The 17,465-nt window shown below is 42.4% G+C and overlaps 1 protein-coding gene across 9 annotated transcripts in view; it reads right to left on the bottom strand.

Moving 5' to 3' along the window:
* Adamtsl1 (ADAMTS like 1) overlaps positions 1-17,465 on the bottom strand; it is a 429,521-nt gene that overhangs the window by 45,218 nt on the left and 366,838 nt on the right. For all 9 annotated transcript variants that reach the window (XM_008845544.2, XM_029569590.1, XM_029569591.1 and 6 more), the window contains 2 exons: positions 13,222-13,350; positions 97-276 (listed from right to left, as the gene is read on the bottom strand). In XM_008845544.2, the coding sequence (XP_008843766.1) occupies positions 97-276; positions 13,222-13,350 (309 nt within the window). The remainder of the gene's footprint in view (positions 1-96; positions 277-13,221; positions 13,351-17,465) is intronic.

Raw genomic sequence — 17,465 nt, forward strand, 5'->3', positions numbered from 1 at the left:
CTTTTATGTTCTTAATCAGGGAAAAAGAAGGTCCAAGGGGTGTGGTTGGTTCCTCCCTGTCATCCTACCGAGGCCATGGCTTTAAGGAGTTTTTACCTAGGATCAGGAGCTGGGTGTTCTCTGTCAGCATTCCATGAAGATTGGTTGCCCTGCAGGAGTATAGGCCTTGATCGGAGAAGGACACGTTTGTGAGCAGCAATGAGGCCTCGTGCAGATGGTGGGAGGAACCCAGTTTGCTTTTATTCCTGAACCAAGTGACTTCCACTTCAGGCACACCTAGGAAGACAAAAATAAACTTATCAGACAAACATTCAGGTGAACCCAGAACATTTACAGCCTCTTGGCCAGCCCTCCCTGGGACTACTCTGCAGGAAACATCTGCTTGGGCGTCTTCTGCCATCCTTCAGCCAAACCAAATAATGTCTTGGACTTCTCAGTTGTCTCTAGATTCTTTTGAGATTTTCAAAGAGGAGGCAGGGAGAAGGAGGCCAGTTAAAAGAAGGAAGCAGTCACAGCTGGTAAAGGACACTTGCCAAGTTAGAAGAAGAATATTCAAATTCTTTGGAGACAACATGGATATATATATATCCATGAAATTGAAAGACCTATAACTAAACAAGAGAAACAATGTTGAATGAGAAAAGCAAGATTGAATATATACTGTCTGATTTCATCTCTGTAAGAGAAAATAAAAATTAGCAGGACTGGGCTGGAGAGATGGCTCAGGGGTTAAGAGCACTGGCTATTCTTGCAGAGGACTTGGGTTGGGTTCCCAGCACCCACACAGCAACTGTCAGCAATTCCAGTTCTAGGGGAATCAGATGCCCTCTTCTGGCCTCCATGGATACTGTATGACATAGGTGCACTTACATACAAGCAGGGAAAAGACTCATACAGATAAAATAAAAATAATAAATATCTTAAAAATTAGTTGCATTAATTTATGTTGTTAGTAGCCAGGAAAGTGGTTTCTCTGAGGAGGCAGAATGAATTCAGAGTTTTTGTGATAGAGGAGCCAAGGGACTCGGTCTCTGTCAATGCTGGGTTTTGATCTGGAAATGGTTGGGTGTGGGGATGTTCAGATGGCACTCTTTCGATAAGTGCTCTTTTCTGTATAGATATTATATTTCAACACAACGGTAAATGCTATAAACATCAAAATATACATTTGACCTAGATAAATGAAAGTTGCTAGATCCTTACTAGAGTTGACACTATGTAGGAAACATGATTATATTTTCAGAAGCTGCAACGATTTGGATTTTAAAAAATTATGTTTTGTGTGTGTGTGTGTGTCTCCACATGGGATGTCTGCCGTTGGAGGCCAGAGGCATCAGATCCTCTGGAGCTGTAGTTACAGGCTGCTGTGAGCTGCCTGACCTGGGTGCTGGGAACTGAACTCATGTCTTTTGAAAAGAGTAGTATGTGCTCTTAACCACTCAGCAATCTCTTTAGCATTATGGTTGATATTTTGAGTATCTCCCCCAGTCCCAAGGGTCCCCAGGCTTGGTTCTGATGTTGGCAGTTTTGGAAGTTTGTAGAATCTCTAAGAAGGGGGCACAGTAGGTGGTCGTTGGGGGCACAGTCTTGAAGGGGATTGTGAGACCCCCGCCCCAGGTTCCTCTTTACACTTTTGCTGGCCATGAAGTAAATGACTTTATTGTTCCACATCTTCATCCTATGATCTGTTATTTCATTGTATTTTCTAGGTCAATTAATCATGGACTGAAACCTTATAAACTTTCTATGAGTTGATTTTCTGGAGTGTTTTGCTACAATGACAAAAGTGTGATTAAGACAGAAGTGTATCTTTTCAAAACAAGGGACTTCAAAGTGGTAGCATGAGTAGCCTTTGAGAAAATGGACCAAAGCTGAGTATTCTGCCCTCCCACAATCCATTTTTATTTTGTTTTGTCTGTGAGAGAATCAGGGAGACTGACATAGGGTGGGTACGGTAGAAGTCAGTCTCTGTGCTTTCGGGACAACCTAGACCCCTGAGGAAGTTTCTTTATTTTTGGTGCGCTGGTAGGCAGAGTCTGAGGAAAGAGTTTTCACAGAGTCTCCAACAGAGGCCAGGCTTTGAGGGAAGTGGGAGACTGAAATTTTGGGCTGCTGACTTACAGGTTTTCAGGCAGCAAAAAACTTCATCTTTTGTACCACCCAGCCTGCTCCCCGGCCCATAGAACTCTTCAGCAGGCATGCAAGTAATGTTTAGAATGTCAAATACTAGAAAATGGGGTCAATGCCAAGAAAAGCCAAAGACCCAGATTTTTAGTCAAGTGGTTTCCCAGATCTGGGCCTGGATTTTGCCCTTGGGATAAGGTAGTGTTGTCTTGAATGGACAGCTTACTGTTGGGGGGTACTACAATCTTTAAGGAGTTACTGGTGCATGAGTTATTTGCCCTTGAAATTGCCTAGGGAGAGCAGGGTTAACGAAAGGAAGTAGAGATGTGGATACTGCAGCCTTGCCAGGGAGAGGCATGCATCGATTCAGCTCAAATGGTAGGAGACTTGATGCTTGACTGCATGAGAGGGAGGCTGTCAGCATCTCTAAACACACCTTGAGAAAAGATGCAGGTGAGGCAAGTTGAGTTTTCATTCTGGTGTCACTAGGGAGCAAGAGCACTGGGACATCTACCCAGGCCAGCTTGGACATGGACCCCAAGCTCAGATTTCTACATTAAAAAAATTCCACAGTATTAATTGGAAAGCCTCTGAAAAATAAGTTGAAGATTAAAGCCTCCCATTCATTTCTCTCCCAGAAGCACTGGGAAAAATAAGGTCTTATAAACTATTTCTACAGGGGTTTATCCCCTCTTCAGTGAACCTCTCCCACAGCCCATGCAGTACTGGCATCTTCCTTTGGTCCTTGGTGGGACCTATGGGCTGTTGTAGAGAAACACAGAGTAAGAAAACTGGATGAAATGGGCCTTTAGTTCTATGCAGAGGGTGCTGCCTAGGTGAACAGGGGGTCAGTGAGCACGCTCCATGACTGTGCTCAGATGGCACCTAGAACAGGTGTTTCCAGAGGCAACACTTGTGGGTCTATCTGTGTGAATACTGGCATTCATGTAGCACGATGCCCTGCAGTTCAGCTAGATGCCAAGAGATGCAGAGGAGATACAAAATGGAGTGACAGAGGGAGGAGGGAAAGGAGGAGAAGACAGAGAAGTCAATGGTAGAGAGGGATCCGTGAGTTACCTCCCACTTCTTCAGGAACTGATAACCTTTTCTGTTCCTGTATTATTGTGGGTCTTTGAGAGATCAAGACTGAGTGTACTCAATGTCTGAATATCTCTGGTGAGAGCAGAGACTTTATGGGAGAAATGGAAATGTTCCGGATAGTGGCAGATAGACAGAAGCCACTTGTAGTCTGCAACCACAAAAATAACAGCACTCCAAAGGAGAAGAAAATTACACGGAGCCATGCTCTGGTATGTTTATTGGCAAATCTTTCTTAGGCCCACTCTAGCAGAGGCCTGCATTGTCGGAATGCCATATTTGGGGAATTCTCAGTTGGGACTATGGGTGTTAGGCAGAGAATGACACTATGAAGATATCTGGAATGATAGGCAGGCCTTCCATAACTGGTTCTGACATTACAGACATAGGATCTGGAAAGATTTCAGATACACTTGCCTAATCCAGATGTTCAGAGAACCTTGACATCAGAAGTGTAATAAATGGGCCAGGCAAAAAACAGCCCAACACATTCAAGGGAGAAATAATACTCAATAGTCATTTGCTACAAGCTGAACATTACAGAGATGTAAACGTTTATTTAACATAATGACCTCGTACTATTAGCAACTCCTTTATATAGAAGACAAAAAAAAAAAAAAAAACAGAGCTCAAAGAGATTAAGAAATCTGGGGTTGAGTGGCTCAGTGGGTAAAGTACTTGCTCAGTCTGAGACTGGAGTTTGGAACCCAGCACCCACATAAATGATGGGGTACATTTGGAAACCTGCCTGTAACCCCAGAGTTAAGGATCTTCAGCACAAGCTGGCCACCTCAACTAGCCAAACTGACAAGCTCCAAGTTCAGAAGAGATCCTTCAGTACATAGGCAGAGAGTGATTGAGGAAGACACCCAACATCAACTTTTAGCTTCCAAATGCATGTGCACATATGTGCACATGTACCTGCACACATGCCTGAGCCCATGTACATGCAAACTTGTATTTACATACATGCATATCACGCACATACACACACACCCCCCCCCCAGTAGAAGAAGAACTATACCTATTATCACGTTAGTTTGGGTTCCTGAATGGTGGGAGCAGAGTCCTTGGTCCCTGTTGCTTCTCATCCCTCAGCCAGTCAGTAATCCACCAATGGCAGGGTGGAGTACTAGCTGGAGACTTCTTCCAGGCCGAGAATCCCCATCTCAACAAGTACACCCGCAGCCCCTGGCTATACCACTATATTCAGGGAAATCTGAAGTCATTTCTAAACTGTCAGATCCTTTCTCCTGCCATTGTAACACCTAGACTGTTGTCAAGAGGGAGGCTTCTAGAATCTACTGGTGCTGGTCTACTAGTTTCCTGTTACTGGGATGTTCAGTCAGGTTGTGGAGATTTTTCCTTCATCTATTATAACATGCCAGCACATTCTACAGAGAGAACCATCTGAGAAATGACAGAAAATGGTCTACCACAGAATGAAGTCTGGAACTTAGCTATGAACCAGGCACCACACTGGATTCCTGGTTATTATTTCTGTCTAAAAAGGGAAAGCAAACTAGCCTGTGTCTTCTTTATCCTCCTGTGGAGTATCTTACCAACGACACAATGTTCTCCCTGTTGCTTGGAAGGATCAATAAATGGGTCTAGTCAGAATGGCTTGTAATAAGATCTGATTATAAGGATTAGTGCCTTTAATCTCCACTGTGCTGCCAGGAAGTGTGATGCTATAATATCCCTTTTCCCTGTTAAATAGGCCAGACAGGATATTCTTGCTAACTGGACGATTTGTTATGTTTGGAAGGCTACTCGCACCATGGCAGCTTGTCAGCATCTTGAGGTTGGGCATCAAAAGGTGTATTTTTACATGGTAAGTTCTTGAACCTTCATAGGGTATGTATCTATGAGGGGGTGGTTTGATGTAAGAAAGGAGAACGGATACAGTGACTCAAATGTCAGCGTTGGCAACTGTTCTGAGGACAAGAGGCTTTAGCCTCCTTGCCACCTTTCTCCATCTGGCAGTCAGTCAAAGAAATGTGTTTTCTTCTTTTCCCCCCGAGTACCCAGGGAGGATATTTCCAGCATCCCTGGAGTTGTAAGTGGCCATGGGACTAAGGTAAGTGGGAAGCATTGATGTTGGCTGCTTCTAGACATGGCCCTCAAGAGCCTTCCCAGCCATCCATCACACTTCTTACTCTGGTTAGTTCACAGGCTAGAGATCACTCCCAGAGAGACCTTAAAGTTCAACATAACAAAGGCCCAAGCACTCTGTGACCCTGAATGACACAGTGGGGCAGATACTGTCTAGCTGGATTCTTTTCTTTGTTAAAAATTTTAATTGAATTTTTGTAATTTTCATACATTGTATTTTGATGGTTAGATCCCCTTCCCTATCCGCACCTCTACTTGCTGCCCCCCACTCAATTTGATGTACTGTGCTGTCTAATTTGTGTCCCCAAATGTCCTTCAGTGTGGGTCCGTCCACTGGGGCCTGGCTAACCTACAGGGTGCCACCCTTGAAGGAGGCCGACGCCCCCTCCCAGCAGCCATTGCCATTGACAGTTCTGCAGGTAGAGCTGGGGTTTCTTACTCACTTTCCTACATCTATGCTGGGATTTTATCTGGTTTGAACTTGCATGCTGTCATTATTCTAGCTAAATTCTTAAGAAAGCCCCATTAATCCACTGGGTTTGAGCCATTTACACATTGGGGGCACGGGGGTGCTACTTGATACTAGAGTCTAACCTATCCTAACTCAAACACCACCTGGTTGGCTCCTGAACCGTTCTTGTTTAAACTTGCAATCCTACTGATTTCATCTTCAAAGTCCCTCAAAAGCATCCCTTGGTCTTAATATTAAAAACCTAAACTAGATCACAATCTATCAGACCCTGTGAGATCTAGCCCCGGCCTGCTTCCACTTCCTGGTCTCATGTACCTGCTTCATCTCTGCCACCACCAGCTGTGCCCCACACACTGTAATGCAGCTCTTCAGACCTCAGGCCATTTACGTGCTCTGCCCTCCCTTGATCTTTGATCTTCTACTCAGTTTTCTGAACTCTTACCATACAGAGAGCAAATATGAAGATGAAAGAGTGTGTTGGCTCACTTTTAAAGGAAGAAAGAAAGAAAACAGTCATAGTCAATGCTTAATACTTAAGGGCTGGGAAGAATTTGTGAGGCTGCTTTAGAAGTTGAAAGCACTATGTGAGAATAGATCTTTAATGAGAAACTGCTAATGGCTCCAATGAGTGAGGAGGTCAGGTAGTCTAGATAAAGCATGAAATGCTCTTTATATAGATTTCATATATCCACTGAAATTAGGCTCATGATAGACAGTGGTAACTAGGGAGTGGAAAGAAAACAGGATGAAATGGAGTGATTAAGGACTTACGCTAAGTTTGGAGAGTGGGAATTTGTAGAAATAATTTTCTTTTCTTTTTGGCCTCTTTATTTTTCTAAAACACTCCAAAATTTTACTCCAAAAACAGAAGAAAATAATGATTATATCTTTATATCATTCTGTATAATTTTGTATTTCATAAATTCTCTTCTAAAATTGTGCGCTCCCTGGAAAGTTTATCTTACCATCTATACATGATTGGATTAGGAGTTCTCTGATCTAATCTGGATCAGAAAATAATTATTCAATGAATAATGCAAATGACCCCAACAGAGAGTCCCTCCTAAGCAGTTCTTAGGAGTTATTTAGTTGCCTATTACCAGAACCTGGGTTGTTAGTTCTCAAGCAAGAACATTGCCAGTCACTGGAGAAGTTACTGGAGCTTTGTGAATTTTACCAGTCAATCAGAAGGCCATTTAAGCCCCTGACTAGTGATGTGTGGGGATGATTAGGAGCAGGAGAGAGCCAGAAGAGCCACTTAAGCAGTCAAGTGAAAGTGGCTCCCTGTCCCACACCATAGTCAGCAGTGTTGTCAGAACTCGGGCTGGAAGACTCCCCACTCAGTTCACTAAGTGAGGTGGTTGAATGAGAATGTCCCCCATAGGCTCCAAGTATTTGAATACGTGGTCCCCAGTTGATGGTGTTGTTTGGGGGGATCATGGAGCCTTTAGGTGGTGTGGCTATGCTGGAGGAATTGCATCACTGGGGGCCGGCTTTAGCCTTGTCTCATTTCCAGTCTCTCTCTCTACTCAATAAACTCTTCCTTCTATACGTTGCCTTTGTCGTGGTGTTTTACCACAGCAACAACAGAAAAATTCCTAATACACTATGTCATTAAAATCGGGATTCTCCTCAACCACTTTGAATAAGTAGCTTATTTAATGATAGGCACGTTGACAGACACACAAAGAGAGATTTAGTTTTAGTTAATCACGATTAATACAAGTGGTTTTATGGGTAAAAAATAAAAATTATAATGTTTCGTCTAAGCTGGCTGGCCAACAACCTTGTTTCAGTGAGGGACTCTGTCTTAAAAAGTAAGATGGAGAGTGATAGGGAGGACACTGACTGGCTGGTATGGAACCAAAACCAACCCGGCTTCCGTACGAGGGAACCAAAACCAACCTAACTATAACGTCTTAGTTGGGCAAAAGTCCCAAAATGATTTTCTGTATGAATTCAAGGGACAGGGTCTGGTGTCATGTAAGGTAAGCCAAAACACACTTTTAAGTCCTAGGTTCTCTAAATTCTTCCCTACTTGGTGTCTGGCTTCCCCAATCCCTTTTGATTCTGTGTTTTGCTGTCTGCCTTACAGTAGTCTCTCCTTCTACCAACATCCGCACTTAGCAAGAGCACACAGGATCTGTCTTCTCTCTGAGGTCTGTGCTTAGAGTGACCTGGCCTGTCCACAGCAAGGCCACCATACTGCCTGCATGGAGGGGCAGTGCATTCATGAGAACGCTTGCTATCGTTTCTTTCCCATCTAGCTGCATAAGCCTGAAGGGATTTGATTCTAGAAGGCTTTATTGGTGAGACTGGATGCACCTTTTACAAGGGAACCTTTACAGAGGAGATACTAACTGAACAACTGCAAAGGTTTACAGTCCAGGCATCATGAAGCTATTCCATTTCAGAGAAAAATCAGCTCTGGCTCTCCCTTGGAAAATGTATGCCTTAGGGTAAAGCTGTTTGTCCTCCTTTCTGACATTATGAAGTGCAAATCCAGGTAGACCTTCTAAGAGGAAGACACTCTCAAAGCAGACTATCTTATTGCTTGTTCATTCTGCAGACAGGGCATAATTGGGGACCCCAAGTTGGGTATGGATATGTCATAGAAGGGTGTGTCTGATGAGAATAGACATCAGGAGACTGGAGCTGCCCACTGACACAAGAACCGTTTATTCCTTGATTCACGGTGGGACAAATTACTCAGAATTTCTGTATCTATTGCCCCATTCCTCACTTTCTTGAGACTCCCTGTGTTTTGTTGATCCCTGCAAGGCCTACTGTAGGACAATGTCTGTATCACTAGCCCTATCAGCACCAGCTGTCTTTAATGACTCCCACACCTTTGAGCTTTGAATGGGCTGCAGATGTCCTTGGTCTTGCCTCTGCCCTTTCTCAGGTGTTTTCACCATCACTGTCTGGAGTTCATTCCCAGTCCCTTCCCCTCGGAACCACAATGATGCCTTCCAGAAAGCATGGTTGGTTTGTTTCTTTTATTAAAAATAAATTTTATGTCAAGCGTGGTGGTGCATGCCTCTAATCCCAGCACTCGGGAGGCAGAGGTGGGTGGATCTTTGTGAGATCGAGGCCAGCCTGTTTTTATTGAATTTGTTCTTTGACAATTTTATACATGCATAAAGTACATTATGATCACAGTAACCACCCTCTCTATTTCCTTTTAATCTCTATTACCCTCCTCCAATAACCCCTTTTTGGCATTGATCTCTTTTTGTTTAGTTGGCTTTTTGAGATCCACCGAGGTTAACCAGGATTATCTCTGTGACCTGAGGTTCGGAACTATCCTGGGAGCCTGGTGAACTCCTCAGGGACACACAGCTGAAGACAATGTATTCCTCCCTCAGAATCCATCAGTAGTCAATAGTTCAGGCTGGAGGGGGTAGGGCCCTGTGAGACCTTCCTTGATCCATGATTGACTGCTGATGGGCGTGGCTCATGTAAGCCTGTTATAGGCAGCCACAGCTGCTGTGAGGACATGACTACATTGCTATTCTATGCCCAGAAGACGGTATCATAGCCCATCACCCTATGTTCTGGCTCTTATATTCTTTCCACCCTCCTTCCTGCACTATCCCTGAGCATTAGAAGAGGGCTGGTATAAATTGCCTGTTTAGGGCTAAGCATCCAGCCATCACTTAGTCTCAGCTCCTCTGACTGGAGCTAGCATTTTTCTATGGGCATAAACACAAATATTTAGAATCCAGCTTGGTGCCGTGGCAATTTAGCTAAACAACAGTAGTAAGTTCACCCCTACAGCCCAAGTCCTCCTCAGCTATTGGTATTTGACTGAGTTTACAGTCTTAGGTATGAATTCTCTCTTGTGGATGGGGTCTCTAATCCCATTAGAAATTAGTTTGTTACCCCACAACAACTGTGCCATTATTGCACAAGTGGGCACATCTTGTCTGACAGGTTGCTATGTATTATGAACCATCAGGTTCATAATTAGGAAAAACTTTTCTCCCTCAGCAGCCAAGATAGCATTTTCTAGCAGTATGAAGGAGCATGCTTCTAGGTGAGTTTCAGCTTAATTTCTGTGCATCTTGTGACCAAGGTGTGTGCTGTTTTCAGCAATAGGGTCCTATCAGCTGTTCTTGTGGGCAGTCATGAAGAATGGCAAGAGCTGCGTTGTTCTGGGGGCCTCCAGGCCTCCCTGACCAACAACTTGTAAGGAGGTATTGCACATCTGGCACTGGGTTTTCTTTTTTGTTGTTTTAGTAACTCTTGGCATTCAGCAACAGCATTACCAGAAATGCTCCCCTATAATTCATTCATTCATTCATTCATTCATTCATTCATTCATTCATTCATTCTCATTCTCTCTCTCTCTCTCTCTCTATATATATATATGTGTGTGTGTATGTGTATATAAAGATTTATTTTTATTTTATGTATATGAGTGTTTTCCTGCATGTATGTGTGTATACAATATGTGTGCCTTTGTGTCCATGGAGGCCAGAAAAGGGTGTTGGATTTCCTAGAACTGGAGTCACTGATAGTTGTTAGCCACCATGTGGGTATTAAGAACTGAACTTGGGTCCTTTACAAGAGTAGCAAGTGCTCTTAACTTCTGAGCCATCTCTCTAGCCCCTCAATTTATCTATTTAAATTGGCTTACAAAGTAAAAGTAGTATGACTAACCCCCTTCCCTCCCCTCTTGTCTCCCACAGCTGCCACCCCGTCCTTGCTTAAGCATTCCATCACCCAATTTCCCCTTTCTGTTTTCATATCACCCACATTCTGCCATCCTCTCTCCTATAAGGCATCTCTCACCCAGTGGTCCCTTTTTTGGTTTCCTTATTCTGACAGGTACACCAGGTTAAACACATGAATCTGAAGCTCTAAAGCTGGGATCTACATATGAAAGAAACATATGACATTTATCTTTCTGAGCCTGGGTTACCTTGCTCAGTATAATTTTTCTAGTTCCATCCATTATCTGAAAAATTTACAACTTAATTTTTCTTTACAGTGGAAGAAAACTCCATTGTGTATATGTGCCACATAGACACCTAGACTCATTTCATTTCCTGGCTTTTGTGAATACATCAGCAATGTATATGGTTGAGCAAGAATCTCTGTAGTAAGACAAACCGTCCTTTGAGTATATGCCCAGGGGTGGTATAACTGGGCTATATGGTAGTTCTGCTTCTAGTTCTTTGAAAAACCTCCACCCTGATTTCCATAGTGGCTACACCCCCTTTCCCCACATCTTTACCGGGATTTGGTGTCATTTGATTTCTTGATGATAGTCATTCTGACTGGGGTGAGTTAGGAGCTCAAAGCAGTTTTAATTTGCATTTCCCCCATGGCTAATAATGTGGAACACTTTTTAAAGTGTTTATTAGGCATCTGTAGTTTTAGTTTTGAGAACTCTCTGCTCAGATCCATGGCCCATTTTTTTTATTGGGTTGCTTTCTTGATGTGTAGTTTTTTATTTCTTTGTGTACTGTAGTACTAATCCTCAGAGGAATAGCTGGTAAACATGTGGCTACCTCTTCATGGGATTTATAGTTTCTTTCACTATACAGAGGCTTTTTGGCTTCATGAGATCCTATTTTTCAATTGTTGGTATCATCTCCTGCACTATCAGAATCCTACTCAGAAAGTCCTTGGCTTCTGCCTATAATGTTGAAGTGTACTCCCTACTTTTTCCTCCAGTGGTTTCAAAGTATCTGGTCTTACGTTGAGGTCCTTGATCCATTTGGATTTGAATTTTGTGCAGGGTGAGAAACAATTGTCTAGTTCCGTTCTTTTACATGTTGATATCCAGTTTTTCCAGTACTGTTTCTTGAAGAGGCCATCTTTCTCCAATGCACATTTTTGGCATCTTCGTAAAAAAAAAAAAAATCAGGTGACTGTAGGTGTTTGGGTTCCCAATTCTATTCCATTGGTCAATCAGTGTATGTTTTTGTGCCAGTACCATGCTGTTTTTATTATGCTCGGTAGTATAGCATAGACTGAAATCAGATATGGTGATACTTCTAGAAGTGTTCTTCTCATTTAGGATTATTTTGCTATCTTTGGTCTTTTGTGCATCCATGTAAATGCTAAGATTTTTTTCTATTTTTATAAAAAATGGCCCCATAATTTTGATTGGGATTGTACTGAATTTGTAGATTGCTTTTGGTAGGATGGCCATTTTCACAATAATTCTTCTAATCTGTGAGTATGGGAGGCCATTCCATTTCCTAGTGTCTTCCTCAATTTCTTTCTTGATTTTGCTTTTAACTTTAAGACACTCAAGAAAGAAATTGTATTGCGCGTGTGTGTGTGTGTGTGTGTGTGTGTGTGTGTGTGTGTACCCGGTGCACACATGCAGAAGCCAGAAGAGGGCCATTGGGTATCTTCCTGTATTGCTCTCCACCTTACTTTTGAGACAGGGTCTCTCACTAAACCTGAAGCTCTCCATTTTTGCTAGGTTGGCTAATGAACTCCTAGATCCAACTGTCTGTCTCCCAATGCTATGCTTATAGGCACATACAGCCATGCCTGTTTTTTATATGGGTGCTTGGGATTCAAACTCAGGTCCTTTTGCTCGCATAGCAAGTGCTTTTACCCTCTGAGCAATTTCTCCAACCCAGAGAAATGCGTGGTTTTCTATCTGCCTTTGACTCTGCTCCTTGGTCAGGCATCCAAAGTGTCTTGTGGTCCATTCACCATGCACTTTATGAAGATGTAAGGCCCCCACACCCAGATTAAACATCACACTCTTCCAGGTACAGTCTAAGGTTTTCCCGCTTCTAGGAAATTTTCCACACTCTTTTGACTACCTGGAACACCCTTGCCCCATCTTTGAATGATCATAGTCTGTCAGTATAGAAAACCAAGATTAAAAAAACAGAACAACGCAAGCAAGGAAACAAACAAACCAGAACAAAGCAGCCTAGCATGATAGCACACAGCTGTAATCTTTGCACTTGGGAAGCTGCTGCAGAAAGATGTGGGTTTGAAACCAATTTGAGCTACACAGTGAACTTTAAGCCAGCCCCCTCTATACAACAGGACTGCCCCAAAAGAACAAACAAAGAAAACCAAAAATGCTTCAGTGGGTAAATAAGTAAATAATGAATATGTTAATTAGCTTGATTTAATCATTCTACACTACATAGCTCACACTATACCCCATAAATGTATACAACTGTGATTTGTCTAACAAAAATAATGAAAAACCTCAATGTCTCTTTCAGCCCATCTGCCTTGGGCAGAATTAACTTTTCCTCCTTTAAATTTCCAATGCACTTGCACTTTCTGACTTAGGTTCATGCTCAGCTTTCCTCCTAGCACCCAATCCCTGAGAGGAGAATTTATATCTGATTTGTATTTCCATCTCCCAACCTTGCGCAAAGCTCCATCAGTACAAATGAACTCAGGAATGAATTTCTCACCCGCCACTTGGCAGTTAATGGTCACATTCACTCCACGCACTGTTCTGATGGTACCACCAATATCCACTGTGACTGCAGGCTTCTCTGTGTTGACCACAGTCATTCTTGATGTTTTCACTAGTGGCTTCCCTGGAGATGAGACAGAATATGAACTGCTATGAATGTTGCTGCAGATGAGGGCATTGAAACACCAGAAAACCCAACAGTGAATACACGTTCTGACGTGTCCTACCATGCTTTTCCTGGAAAACAAATCTGTAATTGCACGGTCTAAGCTATCTACTCACCCACCTGTCTACCCATGTGCCTACCATAGACTAGTTGGAAAAAGAACAAGGGTTGGAGAGTTTGAAGACAGAGCACAGCATACAAGTAAGGATGACATGCTTTTAAATCACTGAGTTAAGAAATGACCTACAAGATACATTTTAAAGGCTCAGATTTTCACTCTGAGACAAAATTAGATTCATATGCAGTTGTAAGAATGGAAACAGAACAATTTTCCTTTAATGGGATCACGTTACAAAACTACAGCACAATTTCATGGTCCCAATACGGACATTCACACAGTCAAGCCACAGAACATGTCTGTCGCCACAAAAATCCTCATGATAACCCTCTCTTCATTCTTCGGCAACCATTAAGAGTTTTTATTCCTTGTTCTCACGATTTGAAGAGTGTCATGTAAGTGGAATCACTGTCTATAACCTTTGGTAATTGGCTTTTTGTTCCTAATCAGAATTCTTTGGAGATTCTTCAGGTCTCATATGGTATTATGGTTGTATTTTTCAATGGTGTGTTCCTTTTTATTGCAGAGTAGTATTCCAGGACATGGGTGAACCATGGTTTGTTTAGTTGTTCAACTACTGTGGAATATCTGGGTTGTTTCAGATTTTGATAAAGTTGCTCTAACATTCTGGTTCAGGTCGCAGTGGGAACACATGTCTTTATTTCGTTGTAGTAAATGCCTAGGTATGAAATTTATGGGCCAAATGTCATTTTCTCTCCCCCATTACATTTTATTTCTTTCATGCATTAGCATCTTACTTTCCTTGATGCTGTTGACTCTCACCTGGCCATTAACCACACGTATATCTTCTTTGTTGAAACAGCAACTCATGTTATTTGAGCATTAAATTAAAAAAAATTCTTAGCGAATAATAGGAATAAAAATAATAGTACCAAAACCAGAAAGAACATTAGAGTTGCAGGTTTGAATTTCTTTTAATATTTTTAATGCTTATGGGAATTATCCATCCCGTAACATTTTGTATTCTAATGAACTACTGGTTGTCAGGATCTAGAAAACAAATTGCCTTCTGTAGCTGTGCTGAGGCCATCTCACAGCTCTTCAGGTTCAGTGCCTTGTTGCCAGATGAGAGCTAAAACAGCACCGACAGTAATTTCTTCTTTTAAAAAATGTGTGTGAGGGTTTTGCTTGAATGTATTTAAGTGTACCACATATGTGCAGTGCCTGTGGAGGCCAGAAGAGGGAATCAGATCCCCATTAGATACCCTGAAACTAGACTTAGGGAAGGCTGTTAGCGATCATGCGGGTGCTGAGAACAAAACCCAGGTCCTTTGCAAAAGCAGTCAGCATTGTTAACTGCTCAGCCGTTTCTCCAGACCTTCTGCTCTTCATCTTAAATTGGGGGGTAAAAGGTTTCTTCATGACATAGGGATTAGTATCAAAATGTTCTCTTGGGTAGAGATTTAACTTGAAAGGCGACCCTTTGAGGAATCGGTGGTGTGTTTCATTGTCTTTCTTAAAATTTAGTTTTGCTGCATCATAGAAATGGGCAGTGTGAAAACTGCTAATTACCTATGGTAACATCCGTGGAGCCATATCTAGCTTCTTTCTTCTTGTGTTGGGAGCTCACATTTATCCTGGGGTTTGGGTTGCACACTGGAATGTGGGATGGGACCACCTACCATTCTACAGTAGCTTCCTGGTTCACTTCCTTTTTCTCTGGCTACTAGGGATGAAGGCTTTGTCTCAGTTTGTTTTGTCATATGCCCTTCCTTCCCTTGATTCAGGTTTACATAAGTTTTACCTTTAAAGATCCTTGTCAACTGAGAATAAACTGATATTTCTTTGGATTCTTCAGGTAGCATCTGCCTGTTTTTGCTTTACTGCCTCATTAGAGGGTCAATGACATGGTATCACCCACAGTAATATATTCCATCTCACTGAAGGGGTCAATGCTTTCCACATCCATTCTTCCTCCTTTTAGAGGCATGGTTACTTCTTTGGGTGGTAACTTCATAAAGTTCCTTAGGCCTGCTTATTTTATAGCAGAATCCTAAAAGCATCCAGTAACACATTTGACAGATGCTGTGCAAAACCCTTTTCCAGTTAAGGCTCCCTGGTGAAAGCGGGAAAACTGAGACTTAAGAAGGCTTGCATCTTGGCTTCAGGGACCTGACAATCAAGTAGACAAGAAAACATAATTATCGCACAAGCGGAACATGGCAAATTCCCTTCAAAAAAAGTTTGGATAAGAGCAGAATGTGGTTGCACATGCCTTTAATTCAGCATTCAGGAGGCAGAGGCAGGTGGATGTCTGTGAGTCCAGCCTGGTCTACATAGCAAGTTCCAGGACTGCTAGGGCTACAGGGAGACCCTGTCTCAAAAAAACCAAAAAAAAAAAAAATTTTTTTTTTTGAATAACAGAAGGGAAAGGGGAGAAATCTGAGCTGACAGAGAAATGATTTCCCATTAGAGAAGGGAGGCTTCCAGTAGGCAAGGACCAAGTCACCTCTCTGAAGGACTCCTGAGCCCATGACTGAGATTGAATGGTTACAGCTACAGTTGGGGTTCACTCTGCTATGGAGGGATGAATGCAAGCTGGAAGCTTGAGTGCCAGCACCATACTCCATTTGGACTTTTTCTAATTGGATCATTTATTTTACCATTGATCGGTCCTTCCTTCTCCCTCCCTCCCTCCCTCCCTCCCTCCCTCCTTTCCTTCTTTTTTAACCATTAAAATCTCACACTGTATTGTTCAAACATAATGGGCTTATTGGTAGGATTTCTGGTAGTGAGCACTGGTGGGAACCAGCGCATCCACTTTGGACATGCAGTGAGGGGGATCAGCTACCAGAGGGGGCTGTTCATCCTGGATGGAGGTGTCTTTGATCTCCTTCTAAGCCTCAGTCATGTGTTTCTTGTAATGGGCCACCAGGGCTTTGGGAATGGACAGTTGAGTAGCATAAATCTGGGCCACATGACTCCACCTTCACAGGGACCTGAATGTCCTTGCCCAGAGGCAGAACTGGCTCCAGGAACTTGTATTGCAGCGTGCAGGGCTCGATCATCTCCAGGGTCCACCAAGTCACCTTGATGAGGCAATTTGTCTGCTTGCAGTGTACATGTCAGTGGCATGAAAGCCCTGCATGGACTGCCCATTTTATTAATGAATCTTATGAGCTATTCTAGATACCAGTTCTTTGTTGGATGTATGCTTTGCAAATGCAAATGCAAAGCCTGTAGGTTTCTTTTTTGTCTTCTTAGTAGGGCTTTTCACAGACCTAAGTGCTTAACTTTGATAACATCCAGTTTTTCAATTTTTCCTTTTATAGATTATGCTTTTTATATAAAGTTTAAGAACTATTTATATAGATCTAGATCCTGAGGATAATTTCCTATGTTTTTATTTTCCTAAAAGATTTATGGTTTAAGTTTTACATTTAGCTTAGTGATGCAGTGAGTTAATTTTTGAATAAAGTGTGACACTTAGGTGAGTCCACGGTTTGTAGTCTAGTCTATCCAGTTCTGATTCCCTTTACTGAACAGGCTATCTTTTCCACCTTGGATGGCTTCTTCATCTTGCCAATACTGGCATATTTGTGTAGACCTCTTTCTGGGGTCTCTGTTTCATTGTATCTTCCTTCCTGCCGACACCCTCCAACCTTCATTATGGTAGCTACAGAATGACAAACTAGTTAAGCTGAGCCTTCCTGCCTAGTTCTTCACTGCTACTTCCTTTGTCTTTCTACACATTTAAAATAAATGTGTCTAGATCTATAAAATCTTACTGGGATGTAAAAAAATATTTTATTCATTATTTTTATTTTATGTGTATGCATGTATTGCCTGCATGTAGGTAAGTGCACCTGTGTCTTGCAATGCCCGCAGTGGTCAGAAGGGGCTGTTGGATCCCCTGAGACTGGAGTTACAGACAGTTGTTAGCTGCCATGTGGGTGCTGGGATTCAAACCCAGGTCTTCTGCAAGAACAACCAG

Source organism: Nannospalax galili, unplaced genomic scaffold (assembly GCF_000622305.1).
Source record: "Nannospalax galili isolate Female #2095 unplaced genomic scaffold, S.galili_v1.0 scaffold1082, whole genome shotgun sequence".
Classification (NCBI taxonomy): Eukaryota; Metazoa; Chordata; class Mammalia; order Rodentia; family Spalacidae; genus Nannospalax; species Nannospalax galili.